Source organism: Medicago sativa, chromosome 5 (assembly GCF_051527215.1).
Source record: "Medicago sativa cultivar Bolivia chromosome 5, Bolivia_mono, whole genome shotgun sequence".
NCBI lineage: Eukaryota > Viridiplantae > Streptophyta > Magnoliopsida > Fabales > Fabaceae > Medicago > Medicago sativa.
In genome coordinates, this window is record NC_140753.1 from 645,669 (window position 1) to 665,847 (window position 20,179).

Sequence of the window (20,179 nt, forward strand, 5' to 3'; positions counted from 1 at the left end):
TAAAAAACAAAAAATAGCACTACAATTATAATTAGCCTACGGTACGTTGCAAAATTTTATATATTCTTGCTTACATTTTTTTCCACCTTCCTCTTATTTTTGGGATTCATAAAAGTAGAGATCAATGATCTTTTGCCCTCTTTTGTAAAAAAAAAAAAGCAGAGATCAAAATTGTCAGTGAAATTTTATTGGAGACTAAAACCAAAAGTTTGAATATTTATAATGTAATGTTATCCGTGATTATTGTCATAGTATTATTCCCAACTCATCTTTTGTTATGTATCGATGACTCAATATTAATGGATGAAACATATAGTTTTGTTAAGAAACATGGACACCAAATAAAAGTTGCAGAACAATTTGAAGCAGTACATAAATTTCTCAACACATAAATATAAGTTATATAACAAATAGCAATTTGAACCAAAGTGTCCTAAAATCTGCATAGCAAATAGCATAATTTGCATACCACAAAAGGACTGACATACAAAGGTTACTCTTTCAGCCCAAGGTGTATCCGTTACTGTAACAAACGAAAATTGTCATTAGTTTCACAATACCCTACTCACTGCTTAGCAACAGTATTAATAGAAATGACAAAGGACAGTCCTGAAGTATCAAGTATTAGAATTCATGTTACATATCTTCTCACTCAATAAGAGAAATCCTAGAAAGAAAAGAAACCTTAAAAATTGCAGTCCAATACTGAATCCTAAAAAAAAGAAACTTACACATATTATAAGATTTATAATTCGAATTTCGAAGTAAAAACATAATAGGGTTACAGAAAAAATCAGGACTAAAGATTTTTCAGTAAAATATAATATATTGAACGATGAAAACTTACACCTGTCGTGAGGAATTTATCAAGAAAGCATACATCCCGAATGTATAGCGAAGAAAACAGGGTCATTGGATGCTAAAATTGTTTTAAAACACACATAGCAGATGAAAAGGAATAAAGGCTGCTGCAATACAATTACGCCTGTCGCAAGGTTGTCGTGAAAACACAATTCGCGATATCTATAGGGTTAAAAAATCAGAAATCAACAAAAACTTGTAATCAACAATTAAACATCACCAAATAGGAATACAAACTTAAAATCAACACGAAAATCAAGTTAAAAACATAAAACTAATTGAAGCAAGAAAATTCAGGGATATCATAATCACGAAAATTACAGCATAACAACATCATAGATGTGGAATTAAGATCAAATATATAGTAGTATCTTCAATCCCTAATCAGGGATATCATAATCAAATTCAAACAAAGTTCTTAATTCACATAATTAAAAAGAGATTAAAATTAAACATTCGCAACCCACTTACACGATAGGTCTTCTACATCGAATAATCACCGTTCTGCCGCCCTCTTCGATCCATCTGATCTTCTGTTCAAGAAATCCAGTCAACTATCAAATGAAACAATGAAATTGAAGAAAGCGAAAGACGATTAAAGCAGAAAGAAAGAGGGAAATCAGAAACCAATTGGGTTGGCCATGGTAAGGGCAGTACGATCATGGAGAGGGAGAGAAGGAGAGAAATAGAGGTGTCATGGAATGAAGCTAGACAGATGAGAGTGATTCAAACAGGGGTGTCAGCGTGTGAGGGAAGCAGTATAGATGGTTGGCATAAAGGAGACGGCGAGAGAGAGGAAGCGAAGAGAGAATTTGGAAATATAGAAAAAGAAACTGAAATACAGAAAAAGAAGAAGAATTAACGTGAGGGAAGAGGGAAGAGGGATTTCGTAATATTATCTGTTTGGGAAATAGTAATTGGGGAATAGTAATTGTCAAATAAAAAATTAATAGGAAAGTAATGAAATTGATGCGATGCATTTTTTTAGATGTAATTTGTTACGGGTTAAATATGAAATAGTTGTTTCGGAAAACAGAAGAGATAAATATGAAATAGTTGTTTCAGAAAAATAGGGCTATAGATAAATATGAAATAGTTGTAGGGCCAATTTGTTTCGGAAGTAGAGAAAAATATGAAATAGTTGTTTCGGAAAATAGAAGAGATAAATACGAAATAGTTGTTTCGGAAAATAGAAGAGATAAATATAATATGATCAATGGCTAAAATTGAATGGCGCCTAAATGCGCAAGATCCAATGGCTTAGAAAAGTGGAGGAAAAAATGGGGGGAAAAAAATTAGGTTTAGGGTTAGCTTTACGGGTTAAGCTTTAGTAAATAAGATTGTTAGTACAATTAATGTATCTATTTTGTGTGTAAACATAATTAAATTGTCATTTGTTTGTATGTGTACTCCATCCGTCCTAAATTATAAGCAAAAAAACTCATTTTCTTTGTCCCAAATTATAAGTAAAAACGACAAACTTTTATCATATTTAATTATGTTTTTAAAAAAAATTATCTTTTCCAAAGGAAAATTAAATGCAGAATGCATTTAATTTGCTCTCTTTTTCATTTTATCTACAATCATCTACCAATGAAAATTGTTTTTACATCTTCCTATAAAACTTACTCCCTCCGGTCTCAAATATAAGAAAATATTCCTTTTTTAGGTTCATTGAGCAGTTAATGTATCTAGTCTACATTGTAAAGCAGATACATTAATTATTCAATGAATCTAAAAAAAGAATCTTTTCTTATATTTGAGACCGGAGGGAGTATTTCAAAGATAATACAAAAAACTATGTTACAAACTACTATGTTTTAGTTTTCTTAATAAGTGTGATTTTTTTTTCTTGGCTTATAATATGGGACGGAGGGAGTATTAAATTTGACATTTCATATTTGAAGAAAAGTTGATAATATGAGTATTAATGAGAGACATTTTTTTAGGAAAAAACAATAAATACATCTACTAACTTGCATAAATGCTTATATTAAGAGACAAAAAAAAACTCAAAAAGTGCTTATAATTAGGGACGGAGGGAGTAGTATTAGTTATGATTATATTTAGGAAAAATAAAATACATCTAATAATTTGTATATGAACTTATATTTAAGGACATGATTTATTTCAAGGGGCCTTAATAACAGGGACAAAGGAAGTATGTGACATCTATAAATATTTTTTTGTTGGTAATATCTATAAAAAGATAATCAAAGAGTTGAACTTCGATTTATGAGAAAAATTTAAACAAACTTACCTCCTCATCAAACTTCTGATTATCAAGACTTCTAAATTACTCTTGTGATTAATTTTAATGGTTGTCGGATAATTTATCCATAATTCCGTAAAGATAATCTAAACAAAACCATAAGGTAATAAGGACGTCTAAAAAACCATAAAAAGTAAAACAACAAGTCTTGAGTAAAAGAAAGTAAAACAGTAACCGTATAATGCCCTAAAAAAACCGTATACAACAATAAGTACGTGTAAAAAATCCAGAGATGCAAAAGATCCTAAAATACAAGTCAATACTAAGCTCCTTAAAAAAGGTCTTTTTTTTTTTTTTTTTTGGTGACCGGGATTCGAACCCCGGACCTTGCACATATTATACATTGTCCATACCAACTGAGTTAAACTCACGAGGACTCCTTAAAAAAGGTCTATACTAAGTAATACGTATTTTACACTATTGGATTATCCAATTTTGAGATGTAATTTTTTTTGAAAAATTCGAATCAAAATGTATAAAAAACTTAAGGTAGGTATTTTACATTCAATTTTCCATAAAAATTTTAAGCGTGTGTTTTATGCTACATGAAAAATTAATTTTGGATGAATTAATTCTAACTACAATTGGATTATTTGAACAATAATTTTTAGTCCAACCATTAATTTTAAAATTAGAAGTTTCAATATCTAACTCCATGTAGAATCAATTTAAAATAGAGGATTAAACATGATAAAACTAATTCTACACCTTCAAAATTAAGCTAGACTTTTCCAAAAATGGAACCAAACATGCACAATTCTAGGTAAGCAATTTACATATTTTTTTTATGAGTTAACCTTTCGGTGCCTAGAGAAAGTAAATATTGATAATTTGAAGTTCGATTGAGAAGTAAGTAAAATCTGAACAAAAATTCTTTCAAACTCGGGTTCTTTCAAATGATTCATCATTTGATGGAACTCATTAACCACTTGAGTCCAATCCCTTGTTTTTTTACACATTTAGAATAGTCAATAAAAATTGATAAAATAAAAAAAGTTTAATTTATATGCTTTGTACGATTATTTATTTTAAAAGGTAATAGTCATTTTGATCCATGAATGTGTAACGAGTAGTCACAATAGTTTCTCAATGTATCAAAATTTTAAAATAGTTCGTGATTGTGACTATGTTAGTCAAAATAGTCCTTACGTTTAATTTTTTTCGTTAATATTGTCACATTAGTCCCTCAATACTTACTTATTGTCATAGAAGTCCCTATAAATATTTACATTGATGACCTTTTTTTTAACGTCAAATACTATTTTGACTAACAAAGTGGATAATCAGGGACTGCTTTAAAATTTTGATATATCAAGGAACCATTGTGGATACTCTTTACACAATCAGGGACTAAATTGAGTAGTACCCTATTATTTTAAGGGTCTTGCTAACTTGTGCCCTAAGGGCACAAGATAAGATACAAAATATAGAAACTTAATCTTGGAAACTGTGCATTCATAATTTTAAAGATATAAAACTTATATTTTCAATGTAACTTATTTTTTAATTTTATTTATAGGTTCATATCTTGTGCCCTTAGGGCACAAGTTAACGTTTTTCTTATTTCATTAAACATACATCCCAATATTGTATTACTACGTCAATAAAAAAATAAGAGACTCATATGTTTTCATGTTCATTTAATTAATATGATAAGTCATCATTAATTATATATTAAATGTATTTTTTTGGTTACAAATGAATATTAAATGTATTTGTAAAATAATTTTACACCGAATACTAATTGAATTCATAAAAAAATAAATAAAATAGGGAACGAATTGGGCCAAAGTAAGTATCCCAAATTTAGAGACCATTTATATTCAACAAAAAAAGTCGAGAATTGCTTTTCTCACATTTATTGTTTTCTAAAAACACATGGAAATGACCAAAAACATCTCAACGGTAGTTAACTACCACTGACTTATAACTAGATAACCGACGGTAGTTAACTACCGCTGAGTTTTTTTGTCATTTCTATGTGTTTATAGGAAAGACTGGATGTGAAAACAACAGGCTTCAAAAAAGCCTAGGACACTATGACCCCATTTGTTTAATATTTTTTTTTCATTTTTAAGCGTTTGTTTAGGATTTTTAGATAAATCATTTTATCAAAAAAAAAAAAAAATATTTTGACCCTAAAATGAAAAGCTATTAGGATTAACTTTTCTCAAAATCTATTTTTTTTTTCAAAAACAAGGAGGTAACACATGTAAGAGTTAAAACACATTTTAAAAAAAGGATCTTTATAGATAGTAGGTAAACAAAAATAACTTTATTTTTTTTAAATCTCTAAAAAAAAAGCATCTTCATTCTTTTAACACAAAATCTATTTTTATGAGTAAACCATCAAATTGGTCCCCTATCTTTGTACCAAATACTCAAATTGGTCCCTGACTCTATTAATAACTCAAAATGGTCACTGTTTTTGTCAAACGTTTCTCAGATTGGTCTGTGTCTTTATTAGTTGTTTTGTACTTTGAGTGTTAATGACTCAATGTCTTTTGGATATTATTTAGTGGTTAATGACATAATGCCTTTTGGATCTCATTTAGTACGTTAAAGGCTTAAAATACAAAATAACTAATAGAGTCAGAGACCAATCTGAGAAACGTTTGACAAAGACAGGGACCATTTTGAGTTATTAATAGAGTAAGAGACCAATTCGAGAATTTGGTACAAAGACATAGACTAATTTGATGATTTATTCCTATTTTTATTAAGGGTCTTGTTAACAAGTGCCCCCAAGACACTCTTTGAGCATTCCAAAAGAAGAAATTATTATATAAAAAAGTAAAATATTTCAATTTTCAATGCACTGATTATATAAAGAGTAGTGATATATGTACATCTATTTCAAGACAACTTTCATGACAACCTTTGCTTTTCTCTTCTCTTATTAGTCAGAAACAATAGAGAGAGAAAAAGGAAGAGAGAGAAAAAAAACATCATGTGAGTATGAAAGAAAAAGTTGTCGTTGTATAGACAACTTTGTAGACAACCTTGTTTTTCTCACTTCTTATTGGTCAAAAACAATGGAGAGAGAAAAAGGAAGAGAGAAGATAACAACATCATGTGAGTATGAGAGAGAGAAAGTTGTCCAAAAGTTGTGAAAAAGTGGTTGTAAAAATATCATTTCTCTTCATTTTATCAACGTAAGTATGTGTCAATCAATCTAACACACCACCACCAAGAATCCAATTTACCTTCTGCGACACCACCACCAAGAAGACGATGGTGTTTTCAGAGGAAGAAATAACGCGACTATACAGAATCCGCAAAACAGTGATGCAAATGCTGAAAGACCGAAACTACCTCGTCGGTGATTTCGAACTCAACATGTCCAAACACGATTTCAAAGACAAATACGGCGAGAATATGAAGAGAGAAGATCTTGTTATTAACAAAACCAAAAAAGATAAACCTTCTGATCAGATCTATGTCTTCTTTCCTGAAGAAGCCAAAGTCGGTGTGAAAACAATGAAGACTTACACCAACAGGATGAATTCTGAGAATGTTTATAGAGCTATTCTTGTTTGTCAGACCAGTCTTACTCCCTTTGCCAAAACTTGTGTTTCTGAAATTGCTTCCAAATTTCATTTGGAAGTTTTTCAGGTAATTCTTTTGTTTGTTTTATAAACCCTAATTTGTTTATGCGGTTTATAAGAGTTAGTTAGGTTATTTATACCTGACATATTGGTCAACACCGATGATAATTTGAGAAAATGAATTAATTGAATGTAATTATGTGTCCTTCTAGTCCGAGAGGTGTCTGTGCTTGTGCTTCAGTATAACTGTTGCTGGTGTGTGTGTGTGTGTGTGTGCAGGAGGCGGAGTTGCTGGTTAATATAAAAGAGCATGTGCTTGTGCCGGAACATCAGATTCTCAACGACACCGAGAAGAAAACCTTACTTGAGAGATACACTGTCAAGGAAACTCAGGTCAGTGTGTTGCTCTCTTTTTGTTTTTTGTGTTTTTAGTATGGGATTAAGGCCCAATTTTGATAAACAACTTATCTGCAGCTTATAACACAAGCTGTTATCATGATAAGGCACTTATATATAAGCTATTTCTATGACAAAAGATAAACTAAAAAATTGTTTTTGAATAACTATTAGCTGTTGACATAAGCTATCTTCGAGAACTTGTGAAAATAAGTTGAAAAGAGCTTATGAACAATGTCATGAGCTATTTTTGTAAGTTCTTGGAAATAGTCTCCCAAAAATTATGTCGGTTAATAAACTCAAATAAGTTAATCCAAACAGACCCTTATTGAATTGATTGAATGTGTGTGATGGATGTGTAATGTCAAAGGTAGGACAAAGTGAAAATGTAAGCTATTAGGGTTTTGTTTGTTGTGGTGTGCACGAAGAAGTAGTAGATGATGTTGGATGTTATTCATATTAGTTCCTTTTTGATGATAGCATTTTGTGTAATTGTGTATTTCCTTTCTTTTACTGCTTTTGTTGATTTGGAAAATTGTGTGTTAATTTTAAAGTTATAAGTCAGCTTAAATCATTTTGCCTATTCCCCTCTGTGCTGGTCATCTCGTTCATCCTTTTGGACGTTTCCGCTGATCATCTTAATTATCTTCCCCACTGCTAATTCTTTCAAAGGTTTCCTTTGATCATCTTAATTCTTAAATAGTCTCATTTGGGTTGGAGCAGTGTACCCTGCAACATCAAGCTTCCTTGCCAATTAAGTCAAGGAAGATTTGAATACTAAAATAATTGAATCTTTTAACTTAGATTTGGTATGACAGATATTGAATTTAAGTACTGCGCTTAGAATTTGTGGAGGCAGCGAAAGATTTAAGAGGAAATCAGATGATATAGGAAACCTAGAAATTGAAGTAATTTTGGTATTACTATTTACTGAAAGTGGTGAGGGATCTAAAGTTGAATATTGTCTATAATCCTAGAAAATGTAAGTGATTTATCTAGGCATTTGAAGATTAATTCTCAGGTTGGTCGATACTGACATTTCTAAACTACAGACTACTTCAAATATAACTGCATCATTTGTCCTTCACTTTCAAGTCTCACTGGTCTGATTTCGCACAAGTTCAAACATATCAAGTCCTTTGTAATTAAAGCCACTAGGTGGAACTATGCCATTAGCTGAACACCAAACGGAAGGTAAGAAAGGCGGTTTTTATCACATAAGGGCCAGCAGCACATACTTATCCCAACCATTTGCCTCTAACCAAATACAACGAGTAACAGTAATCACAGAAAACTGCTATGAAGCATTGCCCTTTTGCGATGTGCTATATCAATAATTAATCTCTCTGTACATATGTTGCCGTCTGGCTCCGTCCACTCAACTGAAGAGATGCAATTAGGAGATGCAAGAACCATTTTCTCTTCTCTCAGTCTAACCTGTTTAGAAGCATTTCTTAGTAAATTTTTCTTCTTTAAAGTGAGTAAACTTGAGCACCAAAAGTAAGAATATGCAACACTAGAAGTCCATTTTGCTGAGACAAGCCAGTAGAACCAGCTGAAGACTCATAGTATTCCTTACCTGCGTAGATGCGTTAATCCGACAATTAGTACCCTTTTCCAATACAGATGTGTTATAGTGAGTTAACTTGGTAAATCAACATAATATCAGCTGAAGATACATAGTATTCCTTGCCTGCTTAGATGCGTTAATCCGACAATTAGTACCCTTTTCCAATACAGATGTGTTATAGTAAATCAGCATAATATCAGCATGATGAAAGAAAAAGAAGTAAACATACAGTGCATAAATGATTACATAAATGAAATAGGCAAACGATACTCTCAAAGCAAAATTGCACAAGTGACTACATAAACACATCAGAAAGATGCAATCTAAAGTATCTTTAAATTTTTAATAGAGCACTAACTATTAGTATGAATCATTGATAGTCCTGAGTACAGGCGGGTTTGTGTCTTGTCATTTCGGACACCGTCATTCGTACAACATGTGTCTGAAAAGTATCTGGAGCTTTTTTTACTTTGCTTCAACAATTACAGTGAAAATGGACTTGGCTATGTTTTTTCCTAAAAAAATCATGAGCAAAAAAGATTTTCAAAGTAATATTATAGGAGTAAACCACCAATTTGGTCCCTGTATTTGTAAGTGATTTTCAAATTAGTCCCCGACTCTGTTAATATTTCAAAATAGTCCCCGTCTTTATCAAATTTTTCTCAATTAAGTCTCTCGTCATGTGTAAAAAAACATAGAAACATGAGTCTAATTGAGAAACTTATGACAATATTTCAAAATAATTCTTGTCTCTGTCAAAATTTTCTCAATTAGACCCATGTTTCTATGTTTTTTTTTCCACATGACGAGGGACTTAATTGAGAAACTTTAGATAAAGACGGGGACTATTTTGAAATATTAATAGAGTCAGGGATTAATTTGAGAATCACTTACAAAGACAGGGACCAAATTGGTGGTTTACTCGATATTATAGTATTTCAGTTAGGAATTTTAAATGTTTTCACACACATGTACTCTTGTGTACACATGCCTTCATCTTTCTTTCCTAGTTACACGATGATAAAGTAGAATCTAGTTTGTGATTCTGGTTTAGATTTCAATGGAATCAAGCTAGCAGGAAAAGTAAAACAAGCATCCATTGTATTTAACGCAAATAGAATTTCTTCATTGTTTATTTCTTAGTGTTGGTGTATCTGATTTTTACTTTTGTCATAAAATTGTCGTTGGGATTTTGAATCTTTTTAGATTGGCAAATGTCAAGTTCTTTTGGTGAAGATGTATTTGTCAGTGTTCACTCCTTGATCATTCTTTGTCTAATGGATGTATTAGTCTTGTTTGCAAATTCTCTTGTATTTGTTCTTTGTAAATATTGCATTCTACTTCAAATTTCTGCTGATACTGACATTGTTCATTATATCTAATATTTATGGGCTGTTTCTCAGCTACCTAGAATCCAGGTAACGGATCCTGTTGCAAGATATTATGGCCTGAAGCGTGGACAAGTTGTTAAGATAATCCGGCCAAGTGAGACTGCAGGAAGATATGTTACATACCGATTTGTTGTATAAGGATTTCCTTGCCTACCGATATTTATGATAAGCTTGGACAATAATTATACAGCCTTTTTTGTAATGTTGACAATAAGTACATTTTAGGAGGGGTTTATTTATTGTGTTAGCCCTCCTATTCCTAGGGAACGATGCCTTGGTAATCTGGAGTTCGAGATGAAATATTTTGTAAGCCGCATGAAATATGTTTGAAATTGTGTTAATGTGTACTGGGAGTCTGAGACTAATTTTTTTTCTGGAACAATTGTGAATTCGTAGTTCTATACGTTCCCTGCTCAACTTGTTAATCTAAACTCATTTTCATTTCCACTGTAACTAAACTCCTGGAACATTCTTTAATTCGTTTAGTTCTTTATGTTACATGGTCAAGTTTTTATGTAAAAACCCCTCATCTGATAAATCCTTGGTTTGGTACTAGATTTCATGTTATTATGAAAAGATAAGCTGCAGGAACCAGATCAATTATTATTATTATTGAGGCTTGAATTAATATGTACTAGTATGGGAAGTTGAAATGGCTACTCATTGTATATCTCTTAGTATAATCAAAACCTTTTTCACAAAATTAAGTCTATTATCCTATTTCGTAAGAATGGTTGATTAGGGGCATACGTTTCTTATGTTGTACTATTTTCTTTGTTTCTTCTGTGTAGAGAACAATTATAATGCAGCATCTTTAGTAGTTTTTATAAATGTTTTTTAGTTTTGGCGTATAATAATAATAATCTGCAACTGATACGATCTCATATTGATGTTCTTAAATTTCTATACTCAAGCATGTGTATTAGATGAAACAAAACAATGAATACGCACATTGGATATCTTAGCAAGAAAATACAAATCTGGCGTCAAAATAACACAACCATCCATAAAATTTAGAAGCAAATGATTATCCAATAAACTTTATCAACAAATACAATTAAATAAATAATCATTTTGTGACCAATAATTAAAGAATAGTTTTCAAAAAAAGATCAATCCCATATCTATCGAGGGAAAAATTGACTCTTAGTTAAGTCATTGATTGAGGATGCCGTGGAGTTACTGATAAATTGGCCAGAACTAGACTCTGTTGTTGGTATGTTTAACTTCATATCTCTATCCATGGAAAATGCTGGCTCTAGAGGAAGTGGCAATTCAACTAAAAGACTACTGAGATATGAAACAGCTTGTACCATTGTAGGTCTATCATCTGGATTTTCTTGAACACATAATAAACCAAGCTGAATGCATTTAATAACTTCACTATGAGAAAACATGTCTTTTAGAATAGGGTCCAACATTTCTAATGGCGTTTGATTCCTCCATAGTCTCCAAGCCTGCACGAATTTCTCAAATTTAGGATTTCAAATCATTGTTTTCTAACTTGTTACTAGATATATGGTTATGTACATGAGCAATAAAAGGAAATTATATCAAATTTCAGTACTCACAGTTCTTAGGATGTCCTCAAAATCGTGTGATTGAATAGGACGACTATTTCTCTTTCCACTAACTATCTCAAGAATTATAACTCCAAAGCTAAACACATCCGATTTCTCAGAAAATTGTCCGTGCATTGCATATTCTGGAGACATATAACCACTATAAAAAAATTATCGATATTAGTTCCTTGTTGTAAATTAAGGGCATGTTCACTCTATGAAAATATTTTTTGTTTTGATCAAAACAAAAAATACATTTCCTCTCCATCTTATAAAAAATATATTAAAGAATGGAATTCTTAAAAAAAACTTACTATGTTCCCACGATTCTGTTAGTGCTTGCTTGTTCTTGATCGATTGCAACTATTCTTGCCAAACCAAAATCTGATATTTTTGGATTCATGTTGTCATCTAACAATACATTGCTAGGTTTGAGATCCCGATGTATGACTTTAAGTCTTGAATATTCATGTAAGTAAAGAATTCCTCGTGCAATTCCTCCTATAATTTTATAACGCTCAAACCAATGTAGCACTCTATGCTTTTTGGAATCTACAAATTAATCATAGGACATTTAGTTAAGAAATGTGTAGTTTTAACGAAATTTGAGAAAAACAACATACAGTATACTTTTAAAAAATGATATGCTAAACTCCAATACAAAGTAGATATAAGATTATAGAATCCTTACCAAATAGGAAATAATCAAGACTCTTATTAGGCACATATTCATATATAAGCATTTTCTCTCGTTCTTCCAAGCAGAATCCTAATAAAGTCACCAAATTTCTATGTTGAAGCTTGGCTATTAGTAGAATTTCATTTTGAAATTCTATAGAACCTTGTCCTGAACTTCTTGAGAGTTTCTTTACTGCTATTTGTTGTCCATCAGAAAGAACACCCTGCAATAATAATCTAATGGTTAACACAAATTCAGTTGTTTGAATATTAAAATACTAAGGGGGTGTTTGTTTCACCTCTACAAATTAGATTCCCAGGAATCTAAGATGGGAATCATTTATTCCCATGTTTGGTATATATGCACACAAAAATGTTCCAAGGAATAAAACATGCCCAGTAATTTTCTTTCAACTATGTTACTCTCTTTTTATTCCCGGCGTAAATGAATGGGCATGATGTATTCCCGGTGGTTGTCACAAGTTATTTCTTAAAAGTTCATTTATACCCTTTAAATAACGGCAATGCAGACCCACTACATGCACGTCTCTACACACAATTTATGTGCCACATTTTCCATTTATGCGGTTAAACACTTTTTCTTCTTCATAAGCTTAATCAATTTTTTTGAGCAATTTTTATCACTTGCTTTTATTGATTGAATGTAGGTGGTGCATTTATTTATTTATTAACCGAAGGTGTTAGAACAATAAAACACTCATGTTATTTTGATAGCATTAATAAAAGTGGACATGGATATTTGTACCAAAAAAAAAAAAGTGGACATGGATAAATTAATGTATGATTAACTAAAATTGTCTAACAAATTAGTTTATATTGTTGATACAATGACCAACAATAATTTAGAAAAATGAGCACATGTCTAGTCTAGTCTATTTTACACAGTAAGGGTATTTTAATAATTACATCATTTTCTTAAAAATGAATTCCTGGGGTTCCAAATCAACAAACCAAACACTTTTTTCAAACTTTCCTAGGAATAAAGTTTCCAATGTTATAATCCTGGGAAAGTGAATCCTGGGAATATATTTTGAATCCATGAAACAAACGCCCCCTAATACAGTGTATGTGACACGATATGCGTTTATTTCACGTATTAAAAAAATACACACAAATTAAATGACATCGTATTTGACATCAAATTTTAATGTCAAAACATAATTTCTCATTTGTAGTGTAGGCAATTACCTTGTAGACAATACCAAATCCTCCTTTGCCTATCTCGTTCTCACTTGAAAATTTGTTGGTGGCAGCTTCAATTGTAGATAACTTGAATTGTAACGAGTCTAGTGTTTTAAGTTCATCCCCAACTGAACCGATTAACGTAAGTATGCAAAGAAAAAGCTTCAAATTAATAATATAACAAGTAAAATAAGCAAAATGAAAATGGGATATTTGTATAATTGTTTTTTCCATAAATATAATATACATACAATTTTCCCTTAGCATTGTCCTACGTCTCTGCCTTGATCTTCTCCGTTTGTAATAGCAGCCTATAAAGAAAAGTAATACAGGAACAATGGCCAGGGAAATAATTATGACAATTGCTTTTGTTCCAACTCCATTTTTTCCTGCGTACAATATTTGATTGGGGTAGGTAAGTTCAGGTAATTATGTCAGTTGAAACCAAATAGAAATTGAAGATTTGAAGTAGTAATTTATGAAACACAACAAAGGCACAATATGAGGGATAACACTTGCTGACATAGTTTTTGGTGATATTGGTAACATTGCTCGTATCTCTTTCTTAATCAATTATTATCTCTCATCTAAATTGCACGGATGTTACCAATGTCACAAAAAGCTATGTCACCCAAGTGAAATCCTGAGATTTTTTTTTACCATTTGAATACAGTTTTAATCTCTTTTATATATACTCCATCCGTTTTAAAATATAAGCAAAATTCACTTTTTAGGTTCATTTATTTAATGATGTATGTAGTCCGTATTATGAACCACATACATCATTAAATGAATGAACCTAAAAAAGTGAATTTTGCTTATATTTTGAAACGGAAGGAGTATATATTTATAATTTGGTATTTTATTTTGCGCAAATTTGATCCTCATATATATTGATTTTATAATATATTTTTAGTCCATCAATTTGTGGTATTTTTGAAACTTTTAGTCTTCGACAATGTCATGTGACATTAAATTCAACGAAAGAGAAAATTCCAACCATACTCCTTTTTATGCCCGGTAGTGATATACGTGAAGATGTATATTCAAGTGATTGGGTTTGAAAGTTAAAACTCAAGGGGTAGGGGGCATATTTTATTCTTATTTGGCTGGCCACTACTTGAAACATCTTTAGGCATCTATGTTCTTTTCTAAAACATTCTAGACTGAAGAAAATAGTTTTAACAAAAGTTAACTATTGTTTTGAAGTATTTTTTAAATCAGTTAAACCAATTTAAAAAATGATTAAATCGATCTAAAAATGTTTGTGGATACAAAATTTACATTTTGCTTTGATTTTAGTTTATTGGTAGATCGGGTCATAAATTCAATTTTGTATACTCTGATTAGTGGAGCAATCTTTTTTTGAAGCAATCAGTGGAGCAATCTTATAATTGTATATTTACAAAACATATAGGGATATTTTTTTTTGAGGATATAAGGATATAATTTTTAATTTTTTTAAGGGTTGAAATATTCTCGATATTCCGATCAATATAATTTTTATTTAGAGAAAAAATAAAAATAAACAAAATTGATTGATAAGATAAAATTCACGATTTTTTTTTCTTTTTTATGATTTTGATCGGTATACTTTTTGAAATTATAACCTCATTGAATGAATTCAACCAACGTGGCCCGAATAGTCAACATCTCTGCTTCTTAGTCTTCTTCCTCACCCAATTTTGTTTGTTTGTTTTTTTTTTTATAATTTTTTAAGAAGAATAAATTGGATATTCGGATTTTGAACTCCGACTTCCTGTATGTATTATATATTGTTTCTACCTGAGTTAAATTTGAATTGTGTTAATGTTTTTTATTCACAACAAAAAATATAAGTAATCACAAATAAATTTAAATTTATATATGTGAACATATGTGTGTGTAATTAATGTGTATACACCTTTCAAATATATATATAACAAAAATACAGTGGCACTATCTGTCTCATAATATTTGTCGGATTTGATAGTTTTATAGATATTAAAAACAATCATCATAATCTTTAAAAAAAAAAATCATCATAAATGAAAGAAAGAAACTAATGACTTTACCTAATTATTCATATTCACTATTAATGTTATTTTTATTATCATAAAAGGTTAATAATTTCGAAGAGCTTCATATAATTATTTATTTTTTAACTGTGCACATGACATTGATTAGAATGTACAATTAAAAAATATAAGTACTCCAATTTTTTTTTTTACCATCTTTCTAAGATAAATGTTTTGTACAAGCATTGCTCTCTGCGCATTGGAGCAGTTTGTTTAGAGTTGGTTAATTTGTACTATGATTAATTATGTATGTATTTTCTTCGATTAATCTCTCAAATTTGTTTGTGTGAAATCCCTATAACCCTTCATAAAAGATGAGTAGAACGTCCTCACAATGATAAGGGCTGTACCTTTTTAATATTATTCTTAATTATGAAAATATATTATGGGATAAAGGAAAAACATAAAAAAGTTTCGCAAAATTGAGTATGAAGCACCCTTAATTTAAAAGTAAAAACTTCACATGCACCAATTAAACTGCCTCAACAAAAGTGATGAATTCAATGGTCCCATAGTGCTTAATCTTTGATCATGTAATTTTTTTTTTACCTTTAATTTATTAATTAAACATAAAATTCATTGAATATTAAAAATTAGTGATGAATTAAATAATAAAGTACCTGAAGAAGATGATGATGGTGTACCATATAAGGTGTAAAACGGATAGAGTTCATATCTAACAATACAAGATGCAAACAAAGCACTTGCACCCTCTTGTCCAGTGCAACACTGTGGCAATGTTCCAATGGCATTTCTTAAACAAATCTCACATTGAGAACTCGTTAAATCTGTACTACACTGTCCTGATCCATAAACCTTCATGCTTCTCGTCACTTCCACTTGTCCGGTAGCAAATTTCTTCGCTGTCCTTGAATTCGCCGCCGCAACCACCAAGTCATTCAACAACCCAAAAACCGTTTCATTGAACCGTTCAAAGTCAACACCAGAAACATTTTTGCCATTTTTAGGATTTAACCTAGGTTCAATACTGTAATATCTAAAAAACGTGTTAGTGTAACGGAGAAGACATTCCTCGTACCAAATAATAGCTTCTGTTTGATTTGTACAACGTCGTTTGATCTGTGTAGCCGCGTCAGTAACACAGTTTTGACAAGTTGTTGTGTTGACATCACCACGACAGAGAAAGATTCCGTTAACGGCGTTAGTTGTTCCAAAACCCATGATGGTCATGTAGTAACCGTCTTGTTGTTGAGAAGAGTTGGTTGCAAGAGAATTGAGGAGAACATTGAGGTTTCTAGATAGTGTGCTGTTTGGTGAATATGTTGTGTTGTTGTTGCAGTAAGAGCCTAGATATGTTGGAGATGCTTCTGTTGCTAATAAGGTTAGATAGAGGAAACCAAACAGGATGGAAACTACGTACGAGGTTGTCCATGACCAGATTTGTTTTGAGGAAGTAGTAATCATTGTTTTCTTTTGGAATTTGGATGATCAATAAATTAAACTACAATATTTTCTTTCTAGGGGATGATTCATTTAATAGGTTTATTAATTGTTAGCGGAGGATATAGAAAGGGATTTGAGACACTTTTTTGTCACAAGAAATGCATTTAAGACACTTAACTTTTTTTAGTTTGATCACAAATAATTAATAATAAATTAATAAACTATTTTTTCACGTGTTTTAGCATTGTAGTTGAATGAATCACGGCAAGTCGGCAACTAAGTCTACCTCTACGGCTGTGGCTACCCACTTTGTGAGGGAATTGTCAATAAAGGTCTCTTTAGAAGCAAGTAGTAAAATAGGATTTGTCAACAAAAAAAAAAAAGTAAAATAGAGGATAAAAAAATTACATGTAATTCTCTGAAATAATTAGCCCTTCTAAAAAAAAAGTAAAATAGAGGATAAAAAAATTACATGTAATTCTCTGAAATAATTAGCCCTTCTTTTAGTTTTGCTCCAAGTATTATTTTCTACATTAATTACCTCCCCAGAAATAATCTTATTTGTCAAAAAAAAAATCCAAAATAGCATATGTTTTTTTTTTCTTTCCAAATTAATTAATATTTCGCGCCTAAAGTGTAAGAGTTTGTTTGTTACATATTATAAAAAAAGTGACATCAAAGTTCAATAATTAGAAATTTATTTTATAGATTTTTTTTTAAAAAATTGTTTATCATAATTAAATCATTCTTTAAATAAAATAGTTCTAAAATATAATAATATTTTGAGAAAATACTCAACAATTTCATTTGAAAGCATTTTTAATTTTTTTATATTCTCATTTATCATGATGAATAGATGAAAACTTGTTCACCGAAAAAAGGAAAATAGATTTAACTTTTTTTAAGAGGAGAGGAGATCAACAATTGTATAATTAATTAATTATTTTGTTTAAAAAATGATTTTATTTATAATTTTTGTGTGTGTAAAAAACCAACTTTAAAACAAATAGGCACTAATTGGTTGACGATCAATTTTGATTGCTGGGTTAATATGTCTTTACCCCCCTGTAATATAGGCGAGTTCCGGTTTTCCCCCCTGTAAAAAAGATTCTTTCGATTCCAACCCTGTAATATAAAGATTCCGTCGAAAACCCCCCTGAGCACATTTGAGACCCCCCAGCAGATGACGTGGCATGACATGGCGCGCTGAGTCACCTATTCTGCTGACGTGGCGCGCTGACTGTATAATTAATTTTATTTTTTATTTTTTTTATAGGGACACGTGGCATTTGTCATTTTTTTAATTTTTTTAATAAATTTTTTTTTTTTAAAAAAAAATTCTAAAAAACGAAAATAATTCAGAAAAAATAAAAAAAATTACGATTTTTTTTTTAAAAATTGGAAAAATTAATAAAAATGATAAAAAATCTGGAAAATTTTAAAAATAAAAAATAAAATCTGGGAAATTTTAAAAAAATAATAATTTAAATTCTGGAAAAATAAATAAAAATTGAAAATAATGAAAAAATTTGGAAAAAAATTAATAAAAACGAAAACAAAAATCTGGAAAATTTTAAAATAATAATAATTTTTTAAAAAAATTCTGGAAAAATAAATAAAAATTGAAATAATGGAAAAAATAAATAAAAATGGATTTTTTTTTCGAAATTTAGAAGATATTTAAAAATACTGGAATTTAATTTTCAAAATAAAAAAGTTTAGATTTTTTTCGAAATAAAAAAACTGGAAAGTATTTAAAATTTTAAAAATCTGGATATATATTTTCTAAAACTCAATTACAATATGAAAATTATATTTTGAAAATATATAATCTGAAGAAAAAAATTGATTTTAGTTTAATTAAAAATTTAGGAAAAAAATCTGAGAAGCTTGAATTACATAGGAATATTTTTGTAAAAAGAATTATTAATGCGTGTAAAATTTTAAAAAGTGTCCGTTTACACTCAGGTTCATCGAGCTCGAAAGAGCTTTATGCTTGCTGCTTGAGCAGGGAGTTGTTGGCACTTGGGTTTGTTATTGTGTTGGCAGTCAATCCATTCGCTAAAATTAAATCCTAATTGTTTTTGACAAATGTTCACTATTCATATTTTTTTTGTAATCTGGTTTCGTCCCCGCACGCGGGTTTGCTATGTTATGCTCATGATTAGTGAATTTTTGTTAGGATATTTTAGGACTGTTTCGCTTGGTCTGATTTATAATGATGTATGCCCGTTTTGGGTTTTACCTGGGTTAGGTTTTATGTCCCCCCAGTCTCTGTATCTCTCTCTTTTTCTTTTAATGTATTTTTCTTTTTACTTAAAAAAAATTTAAAAAGTGTCTTATTTAAGAGACATTAAAATTTAAAAAGTGAGTACCTCAAGTTGCTCTTCCAATGTCTTTTGAACTTCCCAAAAAAATCTAAACTTTTTTATTTTGAAAATTAAATTCCAGTATTTTTAAATATCTTCTAAATTTAAAAAAAAAATCCAAACTTTTTTATAATTTTTAAAATTTCGAAAAAAAATCTATTTTTTCATTTTATTAATTTTTTAAATTTTTTTGGAATTTTTTTCATTATTTTCAATTTTTATTAATTTTCCAGATTTTTTTTAAAAAAATAATTTTTTTAAAAATTTTCCAGATTTTATTTTTTATTTTTAAAATTTTTACAGGGGGTAAAACTGGAACTCGCCTAAATTACAGGGGGGTAAAGACATAAAAAATTACAAATGCCACGTGTACCCTATAAAAAAATAAAAAATAAAAATAATTATACAGTCAGCAAGCCACGTCAGCAGACAAGGGTGACTAAGCGCGCCACGTCACGCCACGTCATCAGCTGGGGGGTCTCAAATGTGCTCAGGGGGGTTTTCGACGGAATCTTTATATTACAGGGTTGGAATCGAAATAATCTTTTTTACAGGGGGGAAAACCGGAACTCGCCTATATTACAGGGGGTAAAGACATATTAACCCTTGATTGCTTAAGTATCAACTTCACTATATATAGAAGAACTGTACTAAAGTTGACAAAGCCAATAAAAAATGTGTGGATTCTAGTTCTCGCTTTAAAAAGGTCTTTGTCACCTTATCTACTATAAGGTTTGTTTTTGCTAGGATATGTAATTAAGTCATTATTTCAAATCCTTCTAGATTTACGAACATAATATATCTGTAATTGTATTAGGGTCGAAGAGTGAAGTTAGATCTACTTAGTACTTAAAAAAGAAACTTCTCT

The 20,179-nt window shown here is 30.2% G+C and overlaps 2 protein-coding genes across 2 annotated transcripts; one reads left to right on the forward strand and one right to left on the reverse strand.

Annotated features, from left to right (window-relative positions):
- Window positions 1-6,310: 6,310 nt before the first annotated feature.
- On the forward strand, window positions 6,311-10,496 carry LOC146918864 (DNA-directed RNA polymerases II and IV subunit 5A-like). Its single transcript, XM_085712106.1, has 3 exons — window positions 6,311-6,748; window positions 6,961-7,074; window positions 10,051-10,496. Exons 1-3 carry the CDS (start codon window positions 6,368-6,370, stop codon window positions 10,174-10,176), a joined length of 621 nt encoding a protein of 206 aa, XP_085568232.1. The 5' UTR covers window positions 6,311-6,367; the 3' UTR covers window positions 10,177-10,496.
- Window positions 10,497-10,960: 464 nt separating this feature from the next.
- On the reverse strand, window positions 10,961-17,149 carry LOC146918865 (cysteine-rich receptor-like protein kinase 8). Its single transcript, XM_085712104.1, has 7 exons — window positions 16,159-17,149; window positions 13,733-13,870; window positions 13,488-13,609; window positions 12,292-12,502; window positions 11,915-12,152; window positions 11,610-11,760; window positions 10,961-11,495 (listed from the first exon to the last, which is right to left on the reverse strand). Exons 1-7 carry the CDS (start codon window positions 16,961-16,963, stop codon window positions 11,163-11,165), a joined length of 1,998 nt encoding a protein of 665 aa, XP_085568230.1. The 5' UTR covers window positions 16,964-17,149; the 3' UTR covers window positions 10,961-11,162.
- Window positions 17,150-20,179: the final 3,030 nt, after the last annotated feature.